We start from the raw sequence: 21,488 nt of genomic DNA on the forward strand, positions 1-21,488 counted from the left end.
CTCGATACTTTAATAGTGATAAATGTAACAACTTCAAGGTTTTCCAATAAGCATTCTGTGAAAAATAAAAACTTATGGAAAAAGTGTCTATATTTCACCACCATATTTTTGTTGAAATCAAAATAGTGCAAACATCAGTTTTTTGGATCAAGTGCAAAGTGCCAATAAGGCACTGTCATATCACACATGGCTCACACAGTGCTTCTGGCTCAAACTAACAACAAAGGCAGTTTCAGTACAGTGAACGAGGTATGTAATGAGTTTATAATTCATTATTTTTTTAGTCATTTATTGTTCATTTAATTTTTGCACCATGAATGCAATTGGTCTGCTCACACAACAAACCCCAAGCATCTTAGTTTGGAGACATCTAATGGTCACAAAGCACAACTGCTGTGCTAAGCTGGGACCAGCCCTTATGCAAAGGCAGAAGGCTTCAACATTCATTTGGAAGGAAATATGCATATTGGCCCAAAACCGATAATGAAAAACCGATGTCGATATGATCCGATATGATTTTAAAATGCGTTCATTGGCCGATATTTTCAGCAAGCCGATAGTATCTGCTTTCTTACCCTCTGATTTTCTTTCTCCCGGCTCCTCAATAATATCAGACAACTCAAATAATGTGAAAAAATGTTTAAATATGTTTTAATGCTTCAAACATTTAGTTTAATGCTTTTTAAGTCCTGAATTTTGACAAAATCCATTTAATGACTTTTAATAAACCCTGAAAGAGAAATTTCATCTGCTGGATTAATAAAATTTCGAACCAGAATTTTTTAGAGCTGCTTCAACCAAATACACACTTCCAAAAGAGTTAATAAGGAAAACATTTTAGATCTGTCTCATCACTCTCTAAATTTAAAGTGCCTATGACACCAAAAAGCACGTTTATTTCATATTTCAAGCAGTATTTTATGCTCCTGAATGAAATGGACCGCTTGGATGTGTGTGAAAGCCATCGTTTATTTCTTCAATTTTTTTAATCCCGCGGCATGAAAATGAATAACTTCCTGTTTTGAGGAGGGGTGGGACTGTGACGTCACCCGGGTCAGCATCTCACAATACAGCATTGCTTTCTAGCATGCGGATGGACTGCGGATTCAGCTGATTTTGCGGATTAATTTGTTTATTTTTCGCATCTCGCCAGCCAAATGTGCTGCAGAAAATTGTTGCTGCACCAGGGAGAGGCGTGTGAGCCTTTTAGGGTTGTTGGGTTTGTCTACATTCTCCGAAGCCGGGGCAGGGAAATGACAAAAACCGGACGAACTACGCTGGCATAAAATATCGTTGGGGAGGTGCGACAGTAAAGGTGAAGTCGACAGTTTTGACCATTATGGAGTAATTTTGCCATGTCGTACTGAATAAATGCATTTTTATTATTTCATATTCCATTGAGCACAAAACTGTTATTTGTCATGACCATACCATTTATTTAGCAATTGGGAAAAAATACTTGGATAAAAACAATATCCTGTAAAAATAGTGAAGTAGAGAGATTAAAACAATGAGATTTTGCTGCTCTCTTTGTCACATTTTCCTCATTCAGAATAATTCCCCCCCATAATAATTGATATAATTCCCCCGCTGAATAATTGACCCTGCTGATGTCATCCTCCTGTTGAGGACGCTAGAGCCCTATAATGGTTGGCGTGGCTAAACAGCAGATTAAAAGACTAATTTCTCGTCATCTGCGCTTTGCCAAATTGTTGTATATAGTTGAATCGCCAGTTGAATCGCCTCAAAATATGATTCTAATTCACATAATAATGCTATTTAAGAAGTAAAGAAGTAAAGCATGCATTTCATTTCCAGGAGGCTGTAAAAGTGAAATGCAAAATTTTGGTATTGTCAGTGGCTCACATGTAAATTACAGGAACCATATAATTTTCAAATCCCAAATATGTGCTATAGTATTTTCGTTTTTCACTCCAAAAAGTATAAGATATGTATTCCACTAAGCTTGAATGAAAAATCTTAAAGATACACACATTGGGCCAGTCTTGGCCACGTGTGATCATGCAATAGCTGCATGCCAACTCCTTTGGTGCCAAATGCATGCTTCAAACATCTCTATATCTATAAAGAAAAACATTAAACATTAAATTTTGACCTGTTTAAAAACATGCTGTCAAAATTTAAAAATGAGAAGAAATTTGAACAGGAATTCATTTAGATATTAGCTTGCGAGCTTATCTCTTCCTAGCTTATCTCTAGCTGTTTCGATTTTGACTTTGGGGGAAAAAAAGCTTTATTATCTAATTATTTAGCAAAGGATTCGCTAAATACACATGAAATACGTGGGGTTCGATACCTTAAACAAGGTTAAAAAACACTGCTCTAAAGATATGTGCTCGGCGATATGTTGTAATTCTTTGTGTTTGTGGCACTTCCAAAATGTTAGCAAAAGTGTGGTAATATTTTCACCTTCTTATGGTTTTTAGCGTTTGAAAATTAAATTACATTGCACGTCCATTCGCATTTACTGTAACACAAAGAAGCAATGCTGCACATTTGGCACATGTAATTCTAGTAGCACTAAATTAACAGATCGACTTTCACACCCCTTGTCATGAGCAATCAAGTTTGCGTATCATTTCGCACGCACAAACCTTCAGTAAATGAGACCCAATGCACAACTTCACCAAATGTATGTTTGTAATAGGGGTGTAACGGTACATAAAAATCTCGGTTCGGTACGTACCTCGGTTTTGAGGTCACGGTTCGGTTCATTTTCGGTACAGTAAGAAAACAAAATGCAAAATATAAATGTGCTAGTTGTTTATTACACACCTTTGTGCAATAGGAACATTAGCCTATACAAAGCTACAATTCTGGTAAAAAAGTAGTGGGTATTTGAAGCTAATCCAACAACAATTTGCCTTTCAGACCCCGCGTATTGGTCAGCTTTCTTTCTGAAAGAAAGAAGAAAAAAGAAGTCCTGTGCTAAAGAGAAAAGCAATCCCCATGACAAAGATTTTAACATGTATTTTACAAATAAAATGCCTCAATGAATCTTTTTTTTTTTTCTTCTGAACGGTTTTCAAAAGCTTTATTGGTGGATTTTCTCAAGTTAAAGCGCCACACAGAAATTAATAAATTTAATTGTGTAAGCAGGATCTGTGTATTATTCTTATTATTCAATTACAGGTGTTTTAGCTCATTTCAATGTATTTTATTTAAATGGGCTATTATTTATTTTATTATGTGTTTATATTTTACAAATGTGATGTAGTATTCATTTATATTGTATATTTTATGTTGTATAACTTTAGTTCCTATGTGAATATTAGTTCCTACTTGTTTTGTTGTGGTAGGAGGGTTTTGTAATGAACACGGGGCCGTGTTAGTTATTATTATAGCAGAGAAGACAGCAGTAAATAAACAAAGACAAGTCAACTGTGCCCCGATCTACCACTCAAGAGATGGATTCTGATGGACTCAAAAAGTGGGTTACGACTGCATATTAGTTTGAAAATCGACCAGATTCACCGTATTTTTACACGAGTGACTTCCTGTCTGCCCGATCCTAGCTACCAGTAGTAGTATTCACGCAGGAGGGTCACTTCTCACGTGTAATAAACTCTGCCGTTCTTTTCGCGTGCGTCGTGTTGAGCCGCTTCTGGGACGCGTCTAACACGCGGCCGCACTGCAACTGGTGTGCATTGGCTGATTGACTTTAACGCCCGCGTTTCACTGCGTTCTCGCGGCGGCCACGTTGTGGCGCCGTTGACGTTTCTGGGTTATACTGTCCTACCGTGTTGTTCTTCATTACAGTAGAGAAGACGGAGTAAATATAATCTACACAAAGAAACTGTAACCCGATCGACTCACAGCCTCGAAAAGTAAGGGTTACATTACGTCAGAAACTCGTTCAATACGCCTCTGTTCCGAACCGAGCACCACGTACCGAAACGGTTCAATACAAATAGATGTACCGTTACACCCTTAGTTTGTAATAAAACTAAATTTCATTCTCAACTACCGTAATTTTCGGACTATAAAGCGCACCTGACTCTAAGCCGCAACCCACCAAATTTGACACGAAAACAACATTTGTTCATAGATAAGCCGCACTGGACTATAGGGGTGTGCCATCTTAGGCACCACACGATTCGATTACGATTCAGGGTGCTATGATTCGATTATTGAACAATGATCACACTATTGACAAAGATCACGGTTATCACGATTATCAATGCATCTTACATTGCTAATTAATAAAGTAACTAGGGCTGTCAAACGATTAAAATTTTTAATCGAGGTAATTACAGCTTAAAAATTAATTAATCGTAATTAATCGCAATTAATCGCAATTCAAACCATCTATAAAATATGCCATATTTTTCTGTGAATTATATATATATTCTGTAAAATAAATTGTTGGAATGGAAAGATAAGACACAAGATGGATATATACATTCAACATACAGTACATAAGGACTGTAGTGGGTATTTCACTCTACTGTCATTTAAATCTGTCTATGCTGTCCTCACTCCGAAGCGCCTACTTTTTCCAAAGCTAGACAGCTAGTGAACGATGCCTTAACAATCAGACTTCTTCCTTTTTCATCTGATTTATTAATAAAATGGCCTCAAACCATTGTCCTCTTTAGACCGTCGTAAAACTACAAAAAAAAGTACACAAGCATTGCATTAGCAACAACGTTAGCTTAGCACGCTATACAGGTTCACTAAACATAAACAAAAAGCGTCTCATACAAAAAATATAACATTTCGCTTACTAACATAATATGTACATTCTTTACAACAACCATACTTACGGACAAATCTTGTCCAAGGATCATATAAGCACAACATTACAACGTAGGCGTCAACCCGAGACGTCGTGCAGCCATACTGAACTGGCAAGAAAATAAACCATGTCGCAAAGCGACCACAAGAGTTCGCTGTTACAGCACAAAAAGCCTTGCTGTAAAACTTCCCAAGAGGCAGAATACTGTCTGAGCGGGACATGTGCGTTAATTGCGTCAAATATTTTAACGTGATTAATTTAAAAAATTAATTACCGCGCGATAATTTTGACAGCCGTAAAAGTAACCAAACAAATTTTTGTCCATTATTTATTTAAAATATCCTAATGATTCAACAGGAATGATGGATACATGCCCATACAACAAAAATCTCCCCTTAAACTGCTTTTTTGTGCAAAAACATTATGGACATTATTTAAAAGGCAGTACTTATTTGTCAACATGCCCATACAAAACACAGCTGACCTTGAGATACTCTTTTTCACAAGAAGGTGCAAAAACATTAGCTGTTGCAAAGGCAGCAGTTATTTCTCTCAACAATACAATCAAATTTACACTGGTGGAATGAAATCCACATTTTCTGGAAACAAACAAAGTGTCTTTAGAAATAAGACTTCTTTTAACCAATATACTTTGTTTCCACAGATTTGTTCGTAGTGTTACCGCTGAACTTAATCCTGGTTTTACACATTCTGCATTGGAAGTAACTTTTGTACACCACTAAACAACGCACAAATCGACACGTTAGCGAATTCGCTAATTAGCATAGTGTTCGACGCTAACTAGTAACATCTAAAAAACAACAACAATAAAGGCTAAGCAGTACAAGAGGGTTCGTGTACTCACCTCTGATAGATGGACACGGGACTTTGCAAAACATTGGTCTTTTTCCAATTAACACAACTTGAGCCTACTGCTGGACAACTGAAAGACAAGGAGCAATGAACTATCTGTCTTCCACCCTCGCTCTAAAAAATAACTTGCGCGCATAAGCGCGATCGCTGGGTCACTGCCTGTCTCATACACAAATTTATTTTCCATTCTTTTGAAAAGGAGTAAATCTCTCACTCTGTAACCGGCAGCATCCATCATAACGTTATTCGTGCGTCCGTTAAAGGTGTCTGGGCGGCAGACATGTCTTAAATTTCGTTCCGCTACGAGCGGCTGTCATAAAGTTATTAGGGGAAATCGTCATTTTTTTAAGATTAATAAATCGTAATCTAATCGCCACATGTCGAATCGCGATGCATCTAATAATCGATGTTTGGCACTCCCTTACAGGACTATAAGCCGAAGCTGTCATTACTGTATTATGGGATATTTACACCAAAAGATATTAAGCGGTAACACTTTATTTGACATCGGCATCAAAAGACTGTCAAAGACCAAATGAACCACCATGAAGCTTTGAACCAATTAGCTGCAAAGTTTCATTTCTTCCATGAAGCTTTATTTGGCCATCACTGCTTCCTCGGGGGAGAGAGCCAACCTCTGCTGCCACCTGCTGTCAACACTGTTGTCATCCAACATGCCTCTTATCATGCATTGCAGCACTATAGATGTAAATAACAATCAAAATTCATGTTCTGTGCTAATTATTTCTTCCGTTACTGTTCCAGTTGTTTCATGAATTGCTAGTTATGGAATTTTGTAACACTTTATTTGAACGTGGTGCCCCAAGACAAAAATAATTATTTAAATGACATTGTCATGAGCATTAAAGAATGCTTATAACGGATGTTATTTAATGTCATCCAGCAAATTGTCTCACTTTTAAACGGATGTAAAAGATTCAAGATGGACATAAATGGAGTTAGTGTCATAATTTTCTGGATGACACTTAATGACATCTCACATAAGCATTCAGTAATACCCATTATAGTGTCATGTCATACCGTATTGGCCCGAATATAAGACGGTGTTTTTTGCATTGAAATAAGACTGAAAAAGTGGGGGTCGTCTTATAGTCATGGTCTAGACGTTATACCCATTCACGACCCATGGCGCCAGATATCATTGAAGTCATGTTCTGTCATGACAGATCTCAGCTACTCTCAAGTTTAACCAGTTTGCATTACTTTATTGCAATGTTTTTCCTTATTCAGATTTGTTTCAAGACTAGTTACAGTTAGACTTCACTTTGATGGTTAATGCAGTTATTGCAATTTTGTTGTTTTATCACAATGGATTGGTTTATTTACATTTCAAAAACCAGAAGCCATTCATTTACGAATGTGATTGCACTTTAGTTTACATATTTAAATGTTCAGATATTAAGATTTGAATGAGGCAAAATAACATGCTTTTTCTCTAAAATATATTGTTATAATCATTCGTTTCAGATGTATTGTAATTATATTCTGCATAAAAATTAATTTGGTGTTCAAAAAGTCTTTTTTCAAACTTGAGTCTTGAAAAAGAGGGGGTTGTCTTATAATCAGGGCCGTCTTATATTGGGGCCAATACGGTAATTATGATGGTCTTATGACGCCACTGTCAAGCTTTTCTTAATAACCCAAATAAATCACCAACTAAGCCGCATTGGACTATAAACCAAAATTAAATTAAATTCAAAATTAGGGAAAAAAGTAGCGGCTAATAGTCTGAAAATTAGGGTATTTTGATCCTTTGAATGAATAATAGCCACACTGACAAGAAAGCATTTACACAATTCAGAGCATATCCCTTAATGGTATTTCCATTAAGTCACAAATGTAATTGCCTTATTTTCGTTACATGTCATCAACAAAACTGTACTGAAACCTCGCTTTGCAATTGCTTACAGTAGGTGCTCTTGCCAAACACCTGACTGAATTTCCTTAGGTGTTTCAGTATGGTGACCATCCAACTATATGCGGCTGATATTAACCTTTGACCCCCCTCCCCACCTTGAAATGGAGCCAAAGCACAACCAGTGTTTGAGAAAGCCGGGTGGAGGTTCTGATCGTTAGAAGGAACTTGCCACTGAATAGACTAACACAACCTTTAACAGATGTTCAGTCAGAGGGCCTTTGGTCAACTCTGACCCCCGAATGTGTGTTGACTATGAATGAAGGAACAACAATCGAGCACTCTGTGGCCCAACTCCGCACGCATTCATGAAATGAGCTTCTTTGAGTTGGAATGGAAGCGCTTTGTGCCTAAGCAGCTGCTCCTCTTGAAGGATATTTTAACGAGCTGTCATTATAAAATGTAAAATACATCTACACTTGTGCCCTAATCCACTTTGTAGATGACAAAACATCACGTCCTCTGGATTACCTTCAGCCGTATTTCATAGCACTGTAACATGTCTTGTGCTTATCTACTTTGTCCTTTATTTGATCTTTCCTCATTAAAATAATTCCTATAATGTTACACTATAATATTGACGATTTTATTCCCGTTTCTAGGTTAACAATACGCTGTTTAGTCCTGACAGATGACTAAATTAAAAAAAAAAAATCGTCCTTCAAACTGTTGCTTAGTGACGCCGTCTTCCCTTGTTTTGCTTCATTTCACCTCCCTTGCTGCTTCCATGACAGAGAGAACAAAGTTGGTACACCGTCATACCTCACGGATTATAAGATTATCTTTTTACAGCCACTTGGACTAAAACAGAGCACCAAGAGTCATCTGCAGTCCTCAACATACAAAGTGAAAAAGGCACTAAAGTTGTCAGCTTAAGTTCTATTAAACATTTCATTCGGGATAAAACTTCAAAATAAAGGAAATTTTATCAGCGCACAAGAAGGTTTGAATTCTCATCAAAATCGATGTCTTGCAACATGCATGCTGATAGTTGGGTAAGTACTTCAAAAAGTTAACAATCACACCATAAGCATTTGAACAAGAAATAAAGTCAAAGCAACTGCGCTTATCAAACACAATTGACTTTATTTTATTAGGTGTTTAAAATATTGAAGAAACATACTAGCCATTCTGAAAAATAATAACCCTGGTGAGAAGGAAGCCTGCTAAAACACAAGGCCAGCATAGCAGTAAAAACTTATCTGACTGACCCTTGAAACAAGTCAGGAATACAACTATCATTTTCCCCTGACAGAAAACAGTGATACCATGTCAGTGAGTGAGCCAAGTACTGTATCTCATACAGGGTCAGATGGATAAAAACATGGCAGGGAGACAAGATGGGTTCTGAGAGAGATGTTCACAAGTTCAAAATAAATTGCTCTTCAACTTTGGCCTGTGAAATCGAAGATTTTTGTTTTGTTTTTGAATATACGACTGAACTTCTGAGATTGGAACGCATGCAAAGAAGTATAAAACAAGTAGACCTGTGTGCACTTGGCAGTCGATGAGTAAAATAAGTGCCCTGTATGGGTTAAAAAAAGAAAAAAAAAACATAATTCGTCCACAAAAGGAAATCCTGACAATATTTTATGTCTTTGTGTCAAGCACAGCATGTTGGTGGCACATGTTCGGGGAATATTTTAAAATTGGAGGCCCCACAGTCAAATAGATCCATAAAGGCATTGTAATGTTGCTGGAACATCCTGTACTGAGCTTTTTGTTCTCGCAGTTTTAAGGGTAATTGACTTTTCAAGCCACAATCTAAGAAATTATTTTCAATACAACACTATATCCTCACAGCACTAATCATGACTAAGCTACTTTTAACAAGCTACAGTGGTATGAAAAAGTACCTGAACCTTTTAGAATTTCTCACATTTTTGCATAAAATCACCATCAAATGTGATCTAATCTTTGTCAAAATCACACAGATGAAAATACAGTGTCTGCTCTAACTAAAACCACCCAAAGATTTATAGATTTTTATATTTTAATGAGGATAGCATGCAAAAAATGACAGGAGGGAGAAAAATAAGTAAATGAACCCTCTGTCTAAGGAGACTTAAAGAGCAATTGATACCAATTTTTTACCAAACATTTTAAGTCAGGTGTGTGCCCAATCACGGATGAGTGGCTTAAACCTGCCCTGCCCACTATGAAACGCACACCTGGTAAGAAATGCCTTAATGAGAAACATTGTCTGATTTACATCATGGCTCGGTCAAAAGAGCTCTCTGAAGACCTGCGATCAAGGATTGTTGATTTGTATAAAGCTTGGAAAGGATACAAAACCATCTCTAAAAGTCTGGATGTTTATCAATCGACAGTCAGAGAAGTTGTCTACAAATGGAGAGAGTTTGGCACTGTTGCTTCTCTCCCAAGGAGTGGCCGTCCACCAAAGATGACATCAAGAATTTTGTAAAACTATGGCCAATACTAGTGTTCATGGGAGGACTCCACGGAGGAAGCCACTGCTGTCTAAAATAAACATTGTTGCTCGTTTAATGTTCGCAAAAAGGCACTTGGACACTCAGCAGAAGTTTTGGCAAAATATTTTATGGACTGATTAAACCAAAGTGGAATTGTTTAGGAGTAACACACAACGTCATGTGTGGAGGAAAAATGGAACAGCTCACCAACATCAACACCTCATCCCCACCGTGAAGCATTGTGGAGGGAGCATCATGATTTAGGGCTGTTTTGCTGCCTCAGGGACAGGGCAACTTGGAATCATTAATGGAAGAATGAATTTAAAAGTTTATTAGGATGTTTTGCAGGGAAACGTGAGGTTGTCTGTCAGACAGTTGAAGCTAAAAAGAGGATGGATGCTGCAATAAGACAATGATCCACAACACAAAATTAAATCAACTTCAAAATGGTTTCAGAAGAACATCATACACGTTCTGGTGTGGCCAAGTCAAAGTCCAGACTTGAAACCCCATTGAGATACTGTTGCATAACTTAAAGACAGCGATTCATGCCAGACATCGCAGGAATCTGACTGAACTGCAGCAGTTTTGTAGAGAAGAATGGGCCAAGATTGGTCCTGATCGCTGTGCCAGACTAATCTGCAGCTACAGGAAGTGTCTGGTTGAAGTTATTGCTGCCAAAGGGGTGGGGGTGGGGCGCACAAAATGTTAAATGTGATCGTTCACTTACTTATTTTTTACTGTCGTTGTTTGCATCATCAAAATATGAAAACCTATAAATGTTTTTCAATGGCATAAATGGTTTTAGTTAAGGCAGACATTGTTTTTTCATCTCTGTGATTTTGACAAAGATCAGATCACATTTGATGGTGATTTTATGCAGAAATGTGAGAAATTTCAAAAGGTTCAGATACTTTTTCATACCACTGTATTCGTTATTCACTAGCCCCACTCAGTGCAGTGTCAAGGGTCAATCCCAGACAGCGTGAGGGGGAAATTAAGGAGCTGACAATGTTGATGGGTGAGGGTCACACAAAAAAAAAATCTTTTGGAAGACGTACACATATTGTATCATATAATGGTTACTGAATATGCACTTTGGTTGTGTTGATATTTCTCATAATTGCAGATGTGGATAGTAACGCGTTATATTTACTCCATTACATTTACTTGCATAACCTTTTGAGAAAAATTTACTTCTATGAGTAGCTTTCCAATGCCATACTTTTTAAATTTTACTTAAAACGCTTCCATTACGCCACTCCTTAGGGTTTTTACAATATTTTTGCCAGATGTGCTCACAGTAGCTCTACCAGTCGGGTGAAAAGTATCGGGTTTATAAATTTCAAAAATATATATTTGTTTTTTTGCCTAATGCTTGTACAGCCTCTCACTCTCCCTCCTGCTGCTTTTGTTGGTTAGCAGTACCCTTGAGTTAGCTAAAATTAAACATGATTGACAGATTTCTAACTTTGATCCAGCCAGAGAACCTTGGTAGCTCTACCATCAAAGGCCTAAATGTGTCAATCATCGTTTAGCTTGTTAAACACTAGCTATAGTGTGCTATGGCAATCTCAGGAGCGTGAGTGGATTTGAGTGGACTCACTCAATGAAGCATTTGATAAAGACAAGCATTTTTCTACATGATTCTTGTTTAAAAATAATTCACTTTCTGAAGGTGGCACGGCGGGACAGTAACTTAATTAAAACTTTTTTAATTTTTATTTTTTGGAACATTGTATGATAAAATATGGTACATCATCGCTACAACTAGAGCTCAACATTCATGGTGGAGTCAATGTCGCTAACAATGAAAACAGCGTGTCTTTACACAGTGAGATAACTCAACTGCACAGAGGTTATTCTTGTCTCCTTAATGTAAGGAGTGTCTATCTGAGAGCTGGCTCTACCATCAAATATGTCAGTCATCATTTAGCTTTTAAACACTAGCGGTAGTGTGTTGTGGCGACTCATAGTGTAGGTGAGAGGCTGTTCTCAGCAGCGTGAGCATCAAAGGGTGAGTGGATTTGCGTGGACTCACTCAATGAATGAAAACAAAAAAATTTTTATGGTAATCTTGTCTAAAAATAATTCACAATATGAAGGCGGCACAGTGGGACAGTAATATGATTAAAACTAAGGTGACTCAGACTCAGGTGCAAAAATATGTGATCAGGACATCCCTACACGTGACCAACACAAGCTTGCATTAGGAAGTCCTAAGATCACGCCAGCCTGTTCAATCATGTCTCGTCAGAATTAGATGATTTTTGCGTTTTTTTTTTTTTTTCCTAATATGGTCATGAAATAGGTTATAGCACAATATAATAATAATTTATATAGACGATGTTTTGAGAAAAAAATAATTAGACAATAATAAAATTTAAAATAAGACATTGTAAGCAGTTACTCATTACTTGAGTATTCTTTTTACTGAATACTTTTTTTACTTGTACTTGAGTGATTTTTTAGATGACTACTTTTACTTGAATAATATTGTTTTGAATAACGCTACTCTTACTTGAGTAACATTTTTGGCTACTCTACCCCACCGCTGCATAATAGAATGTGCAAACTATAAAGGTCTGTGCGTACTATTAGTGGTAAGATCATGGAATATGTAAAAAGAAGTGGAGGTAGGAGCTGACATAGATGCCTATTAGTAAATGTGTTGAATGCACATCTACTGTATCATCATTTGCTGTCTATAGATGAACATGCAGTAGATGTGTCCATCACCTCAGGGAAGCTTCTTTTTCATTGAGTCAACATGACAAGTAGACATAGACTGAAGTCCATCATGCAATTGAATAATACCAGCCAACCCAGTCTGTGTGAATTCATTTCACATATATAGGATGCTCTGTAACAGGAGATATTATATTTCCCCTTTTTTCAACAATGAAAAATTCATTGAATGAGTCCTCATTTCAAAATGACACACAGTATGCGCTCATTTTGTGGCACGCTATATTCATTAAATGTGCTCAAGGGGCTGGTGGCTGTTTCCCAAACAAACATTCCTCCATAGAGTTATCACAGACGGAAACTTTGCCCTGAGCCAAATCCTACTCTATCGCCTCATCGACTTCACTCTGTAGACCAATCACTTTGACATATACTAGTAGTTGTCCCTCCGACAGACAGCCCCAGTAACTCCTCTTGACACATCACATTGTATGTAACACCTTACAGGCTTAAAGTACTGGGTTATTCCTGTTTAGTTTCCACTAATATTGTGGGGCAGAAGAGGACCTAATGCAGCCAAGGTGGATTTAGGGTCATGACATTCAAAGCCAGATTAAAGATAAATCAAGTTTGTATACACAGTTGGACCAGAGGATTTGACTTTGCATATGTGTCCACTGTTGCAGGGATTAGACAAAAATGAGCATGCTATTCATAGCCGGTGATATTTAAGAGATAAATTCTGTTTGGCAATGTAGAGCCAGGAGTTGCAATACCACAAAAGTGGCAGAAGAATTACCTCATTCATGGCAGGAAGCACTTTACAGTACACTGAATATGACTTGCGCCCTTAGGGGAGATACACATGTATGCTGCTTGTGCCTCTGCAGATTTGCTTTACTGCCAAGTTGCTATATATTCATGTGGTAATGCTGTAGATAAGGCATGTGCCGGTATGAGATTCTGACAGTATGATAACCTTACGCAAATATAATATATTATAATAATATATTATTATTATAAATATAATAATATCTGGGTGTAAAAAAAAAAAAACATAAAAAGCTTTTTCCATTGACCAGGATTTTTATTTTTCAAAACATATTAGCAAATTGGAACATAAGTATATTGTCAGGTTAAAATACATTTTAAATAATTAAAAGAACTGAAATATTCTGAATAAAATGAAAATAAATGCAGTCTTTTAGACTGAGCTTAAACCCACAGCCACAGCTCAACATTATTACCATCAAAACAAAAATAATTGAATTATTTTCACGAAAAAGCCCGTGTGTATGACTCGTATCATGTTTACATTATTCACACACTTTCTCAACACAGACTGTTGCCAGAGAGAAAAAAACATCACATGTTTTACCACCGCTAGACACACTGAACACACTGAAGTTAACTCTCATAGCTGTTGAGAAACGTTCATGATAGTGTTAACCAGTGTTGTTAAACTTACTTTAAAAAAGTAATTAATTACAGTTACAAATTACTTCCCCGAAAAAGTAATTGCATTAGTAACTCAGTTACCTGAATGTAAGAGTAATTAGTTACTTGGCAAAGTAACTGGTGATAATTTTCATTTAAAAAAAACAGGTCACACAATGTAAAGTTTAAAGGTTTTTTGGGGACAATTGGCACTAGCCCAATTCTTTACTCTAAATTTAACTACACACAGGGGTATTGCGGATATTGCGATAACTAGATAGTAACCTTTGCTATGTGTGGAAGTCATTTAATGTTGTGAATCAACCGTTAAAGTTGTTAAAATTGCTCTCGTTATTGCATTAGTTCCCTTCTGTCTACTTTTGACATGTATAAGTTTTAAAACTATTTCATCATTTAAAGGTAGATTCAAGTCAAGATTTTCCCGATCTAGGAGCATTTTAGATAAAAAGTTACTTAGGTTAGCTAGGAAGGTTCGCTCCCTTCCTGAGAGGTCTTCTGCTTTAAGATGGCGGCTGTTTACCAACGCATCTAATTCTTTATTATACATGTTGCTAATGCAGCCGTGTCTGTCATTTGCATCTACAGTAGTTCAGTAAATATGTGATATCTACTGAAGCATCATGTGGGCGTAGTTTGTAGGTTATCGGCTACAGTCAGGTATTATTGGAGCCACCTAGCATAGTAGCATCGCGTTTGCAACGGCGTCACAATCCCTTGCCATCTCCCCACTCCTTCTCTGCTCTCTTGTCTCCGTGAGTCCGTCTTTTTTAGACTTTTCTCGCGCCAGTCAACCAACATAGTAACGCAAGCCTCTCCCGGATCAGTAACAGTAACGGCGTTGCCAAGATGAGAAAAGTAATTAATTAGATTACTCACTTCTGAAGAAAATAACGCTGTTATATTCTAACGCCATTATTAACAACCTTGGTGTTAACTAACCTTTAATTTTGTATAATGCGAAATCATATTAGAGGTTCTGCCTCCTCAGTAGCCACCCTCCGCAAATATGTTTTACATGTAGGTTGGCCCTCCTGCTCTAAGCTGCAGCCGTCTGTAACTTTTCTGTCGCCGAAGTAGTCCCGTAACAGGGATTTCGTTTTCTTCAATGTGGGGAAAAAGTTCAGGTGTTTCACCTCCTACAGCCTTCGTCTAGCACAGCTGACTCACTGACACTGAGCAACAAACAGTGGGGGAGGGTTGAGGCTTGCCGCTGCAAGGTTTCTCCCTGCATTTTTGGGACATAAAAAATAGCTAATACTGTAGGGATGGTATGACGGCAATTTTTTTTGCGGTTTTGAAACCGTGACGCTTTCATGCCACGGGTATACCATGAACACATGTCTAGCTGCGGTATTCTGATTTTGGCAGACCGCTCAACACCAAGACGGGCGTTGTGATTCAAGCCACATCTAAATAATGGAGCAACTGGTATAATGCAATTTTGGTGAATTTCACCATAGAGCAGGTGGATGTCAGATTCATGTCATTCATAAATATGAACTCAAAAGGCATAAAATCATCTAAAATATAGTGGGAATAAAGTACTTCAACATAGGTTAGGCTATGTAGTATACTGCAGTTTTGAAATAATCCCACTGACTGGCATGCAGCTAATAGGGGGCACAAACGATTAAGCGAGGGGTCCATGGCCATATTCTGATAAGTCACCAGCTCATTTTAATGAAGGGACTTGCTTATTTTATTTACTGACACACTGGCGAAGAGCAATGAAAATTCTTTTCTGCACCCAGATCTCTGCATGTCAAATTTAAAGGGATTGAGATGACCTGCTATGAATGGCGGCAAATAGAGTCGGATGTGTCCGTGCCCAGAATGGCCCGCCTCAGTGCAGATTTAGGTAGTCCACAAATAGATCAAATTCATTCAAATCATTAGGCGTCGAATATTAGTCGCAAAAAAAATTATTGACTAGAAATACTGTACCTTTATCAGTTTATCAATGCCAGTGACAGCCAAAAATGTAAATCCTACTACTACTGCAGATGGAAACTAACATGTCTATCCACTTTTTGTGACATTTTTGTTTCCGACATAAAATGTGTGTGTTGGATTTTTAAAGGTTGGGGAACACTGCTCTAAGGCCACACAAAGGCCTGACAAACATCCACCTAAAAGCATAAGAAACTGAGCAATATTCCGGGCGCGACACAAAATCTCTCATATGATCCTTTGTCGAACTGACAACTCAAAACAAACAGTTTCCAAAGGAGGGGGAGAAATTTCAAGTGTCCCAGGAATTTATCACCTCCTGTCTATCAGATGTTCATTGCTTTGCAGCCCCTTGCCAGAAAAGGAGCTCAAGGTAAATATTTGAATTTGAGCATCATCATGTTGAAATGCAAAATTACAGTCAAATTAGCATACAGGTGAAAAAGGTTACATGACTGCAATTCCTGCGCGTTGAATTGAGGTTAGAGTGATGTTTTACCTTGCAGACGAGTAAGACATGATGATGGACACTAAGGGTAGCAGTCACGTGCTCTTTGGTTGTCTTCTCATGGTATCGAACGTTGCGGCTCAGGTGCACTTTGCATCCCAGTTGAACGCTTCCACAAAGGGACTTCAGAGCCTTCCATGGCAGCCCCTTATCTTCATCCAGCAACGCGTTCCAACTTTTTTTCCCCCGTACCACTCCTTCCGCTTTCAGGTGTCAAAATGCCATTGAAACTCTTGCTTCGTAAAAAAGCGCGCACGCTAACGTGGGAACTTTCATTTGGGATTGTCGCTTCCAGGTGAATGCCTCTCTCTCGCGACTCAAAAATGAACTGAACTGAAAGGTACTCTGGATGAATTTATCTTGGTCTGTTTTCCACAACGATTAGTCTAAACAAGTCTGTCAGGCTGCACGAAAAAGCTTGCAAGGAACAAACACTCAGACAGCAACAAGTTCACCAGGAGGAGACACTTCGTCTGTGGGAGTGTGCGTCTCTCTCTCTCTCTCTCTCTCTCTCTCTCTCTCTCTCTCTCTCTCTCTCTCTCTCTCTCTCTCTCTCTCTCTCTCTCTCTCTCTCTCTCTCTCTCTCTCCACCTGAGCAACATTCCTGACCATCCCCTCCAATCATAGCTCAGCTTTCCTCTGTCACACTTTGCACACTTTGTCTTGACTCCAGCAGTATGGGTAGAGCCGATATATAGAATCTATGCAGTCCTAGACCATGAGTGTCCAATCTTTTTTATCCATTGGTCCTATTTTAAAATAAAATTGAAGGATGCAAGGGCCAAACAATTTTGAAAATTGAGGAATGTATTTTAAGGTGCCCTTAAAGTGCGTACGACAGGATAAAAAAAAGTCTTGATAGCATTATTATGTCAATTAGAATCATATTTTGAGATGATTCGACTATATACAACAATTTGGCAATGCGCAGATGATGAGAAATTAGTGTATTAATCCGGCGTTACCATTATAGGGCTCTAGCGTCCCCAACAGGAGGATGACGTCGGCAGGGTCATGGTTTCTTTGATTTCAAATTCAGCCATTTGAGGGGGAATTATTCAGAACGAGGAAAGTGCGACGAAGAGAGCCGCAAAATGTCATTGTTTCAGTCTCTCGGCTCCAATATTTTTACAGGATATTTTTTTTATCGAAGTAGTTTTCCCCAATAGCTAAATAAATGGTATGTTCATGACAAATAACAGTCTTGTGCTTAATGAAATATGAAATAATAAGATTGCATTTATTCAGTATGACATGGCAAAATTACTCCATAATGGTCAAAACCGTCGACTTCAACTTTACTGTCGCACCTCCCGAACGATATTTTATGCCACAATAGTTAGTCAGGCTTTTGTCATTTCCCTGCCTCGGCTTTGGAGAATGTAAACAAACCAAGGGAGTGACAGCTAGCCGACATGCCAACCCGAACCGAGTGAATTTTCAAAGTCTTCGACACGAAAAATCACACAAAAAATAGCCCGAATCATTTCACACGGCGGCGGGGTTATCGATTGTCTTCGGCGATTGACAACTCGCTCAACAGTGAGCAAGTTGTAGCTCGTCGTTCCCCTGCTGCGGCAGAGGGCTCGTTTCCGGGGTAGCAGCTGGACAATGACCGCTGGACAAACCGGCGTCAGAGGAGCGCGTAGCTGCCACATGGTCACCACGAGTATGCTGTAAAATAATGCTTTACTACAAGTCGAAGACGTAAACAGTGAGAGTCATATGAGAGCAGGTGCCGTTGTTGTGCAGATAACATGGCAGGATGTGTCTGAGGGTTTTCTTTTTCTACATGTCTGTCCATGATCAAACGTAAGAAAATAGTCCTTTATTTAAAGAAAATTTGTAGTGTGTACTTTGTAATCGCTGTATTTGTGGCCTTTTTTAACACAAAGTTGCTATTTCTGATGGGGTTGAAAATTTGACTGAACACCGGGCACACGAAGAAGGCAATAAGCCAAGTATAGTGCTCTCCTGGCGGGGGTGGGGTGCGACAAGACGACGGTCGTCGGCCAAGTGGCATTCTCGTTGGACAAGAAGCATTGTCAGCCATAAAAAAGCCCCCTCCACATAAAAATTTGTGCCATGATCCCAGTATTTGACATAATACAAAACACGATGTTTACTCACTCCCTCATAAGTCCAATGGTCCCACACTTTCGAACACTTGTCTTGACCGATCTCGGGGTAAACGGAAACTTTCTGAAACCCAGAAAGGCTCACACGCTTCTCCCTGGTGCAGCTACAAAAGCCTGCAGCCGTTTTGCTGGCGTGATGCAAAAAAATAAATGAATTAATCTGCAAAATCAGGTGAATCCGCAGTCTATCTGCATGCTATAAAGCTATGCTGTATTGTGAGAGGCTGACCCGGGTGACGTCACATTCACATTCGTCCTAAACCCAAGACTGAAGACGGAAGTCCCTCATTTTAATGGCTCGGGAATCAAAAATTGAATATATAAAACGATCGCTTCCACACACATCCAATTGGTCCATTTCATTCATGAGAATAAAACACGTGTGAAATATTAAATAAACATGCTTTTTGGTGTCATACGCACTTTAACTTAAGTTTTTGACAGCATTTTTCATAACCGTGGGTGCAATTTTATCAGGTTTGCATTATCATTTGCATTGAAAGTGCCCAGAACGTCTTTTTTAAGCCATTCAACTTGGTCCTATTCCTCTGCAAAATTTTGTTTCTCAATAATATGCATTTTAGGCATAGACGGAGCTACTATTCAGGCGAAGTAGGCGATCGCCTTAGGCCCCCAACCAGTAAGGGGCCCACAACCAGCTGCCCTTGCCCCAACGAGTAAGGGCTTGGGCCACCGGAGCCAGCAGTAACCCCAACTATTCGTCATGTATAATTATGTCAGCATACCAAACAAACAAATAACAAAACAAAAAGAAAGCCATTTGAATGCTGCATTTATATTGTCTCTCCCTCCCACACACGCACTACAATGGACTGTTCCACGACGACGAACTGAGTATCAGTCGCTTAGCTTCATTTAGCGCCGTTTAGATTCGCTTAGCTCCATTTAGCATCACTTAGCTCCGCTTCGCTATTCGGTAGCTTCACTTAGCTTTCCCGCGTTTTTCACGCCACTAAGATAGCTATTTTTACAGCTCACTTGCTACTTTGCACGTCTGCTATCATTTATTTCGAACACATGAGCGAACGTGCTCTCCATGAGAGCCAAAGTGCAGTGAGGGACACATTGAGAACAGGCCACTAATGCCTCTTTTAACTTTCTTCTTCTTCACACCGAACATTAAATACACGACAGCACACCATGTGGCGAAACAATGCAGTACAGTTCCAATCAGTCATACAATAACACTCAACAGCTGGTAAACAGCATTTGCTGACGAAAAAAAACTTTATATCTATTAGTGACACCACAAGCAATGACGAAGAATGTTTTTTACGGAGTGTAAAGCTTTTGGTTAGGGGTTTAGCTAACGTACCTCCGGTGAATGTTTCAAAATAAAAGCACATCATGTTCGTCATAAAAATAACGATTTTTTGAGTTAATCACACATACTTCAGAATTAATTTTATTATACTGGACTGTCTCAGAAAATTAGAATACACAATATTCTAATTTTCTGAGACAGTCCTGTATATTGTTCTATGTAAAGGACGTCAGCCAAGGTCGGCCCCCCACATTTTTACCACGCCAAATCTGGTCCCCTTTGCAAAAAGTTTGGACACCCCTGCTTTAAATGGTGGATTAATGTACAGGACTGTCTCAGAAAATTAGAATATTGTGTATTCTAATTTTCTGAGACAGTCCAGTATGTTGAGTAAATACTACAGAATACAGATTCTACACTAAGAATAGCTTTCAAATGACACTTTTTATGACAAAAATGATTGGTAATGAATAATTATTATAATTATTATACTACTATTATATATAGTAGTATACTATAATGATAATGCTAGATTTTTTTAAAGAATTGTTTTGAATAATGTTGGAAAGGCGAAGTCAGTGTTCTGAATCTGTTTACTTTCCATTCTTTTGCACTAGTAAATGCTATCAGCATTTACCGTAACTTAATTGTTTTATTTGTGATTAATTATTGTTATTTACATGATTATTTGTATTTTAATAAATAACTTAAGTTTTCCAAAATAGTTTTGTGAATTAATAAGCGTCAACAAAAATTTAATTGCTAAATTACTACAAAAAAAAGTATTAGATTAGTCGACTAATCGTAAAACTAGTCGGCTGACTAATCAGGAGAAAATTTGTCATTTAGGACAGCCCTCGTGTACTGGAACATATTTCGTCCACACCCTTCTCACCTTTTTAATCCCTGACCCATGAAGAGGGCCCCTGGATATGTTCACCTTAGGCCCCAAAATTGCCAAGTCCGCCACTGCTCTTAGGCTAGGTTCATACCGCAAGTCTTTTAATGCACAAATCCGACTTTCTTAGGTGTTTTTTCTACTCGAGTGAGGCATTAACCTGACGCTCTGAAATGCAATAAAAATGGAACTCAGATCTAGGCCACTTTTGTATGTGGTTAAAACCGATCTGGGCCACAATTTTTAAAAATCTGGCTATTGTCTGAACTGTCAACTCCCTCAAATAGGAATTGATGTAGCAATTACGTCAGCAGAGAGCGAGAGACAGGGCGCGCCGCTACGTTAGAGAAGGAGCTTTGATTAGCGTTAGTGCCTAGCTTGAACGTTTTTAGGGAAGAGGCGAGTTTGACAACGGTCATACAAAAACAAAATGGGGGGGCAAGCATGAGAATGCTAGGTTTTCTGTGCTCTAAATGAGCAATATTTCAAGATTGCTGACACGGCCGAGAGCAGTGTTGTCAGTAACACGTTACTTAGTAATTGTAATAGAAATTAGTAACTGT

General features: G+C 38.4%; 1 protein-coding gene across 2 annotated transcripts in view; it reads right to left on the reverse strand.

Annotated features, from left to right (window-relative positions):
• Positions 1 to 17,067, reverse strand: part of adamtsl5 (ADAMTS like 5) — an 82,470-nt gene extending 65,403 nt beyond the window's left edge. For both annotated transcript variants that reach the window (XM_057836721.1, XM_057836713.1), the window contains exon 1: positions 16,596 to 17,067. In XM_057836721.1, coding sequence (XP_057692704.1) covers positions 16,596 to 16,615 — 20 coding nt within the window. In that variant the 5' untranslated portion in view covers positions 16,616 to 17,067. The remainder of the gene's footprint in view (positions 1 to 16,595) is intronic.
• Between the last annotated feature and the right edge of the window lie 4,421 nt (positions 17,068 to 21,488).

The sequence above is a fragment of the Corythoichthys intestinalis genome, chromosome 1 (assembly GCF_030265065.1).
Source record: "Corythoichthys intestinalis isolate RoL2023-P3 chromosome 1, ASM3026506v1, whole genome shotgun sequence".
Taxonomy (NCBI): domain Eukaryota; kingdom Metazoa; phylum Chordata; class Actinopteri; order Syngnathiformes; family Syngnathidae; genus Corythoichthys; species Corythoichthys intestinalis.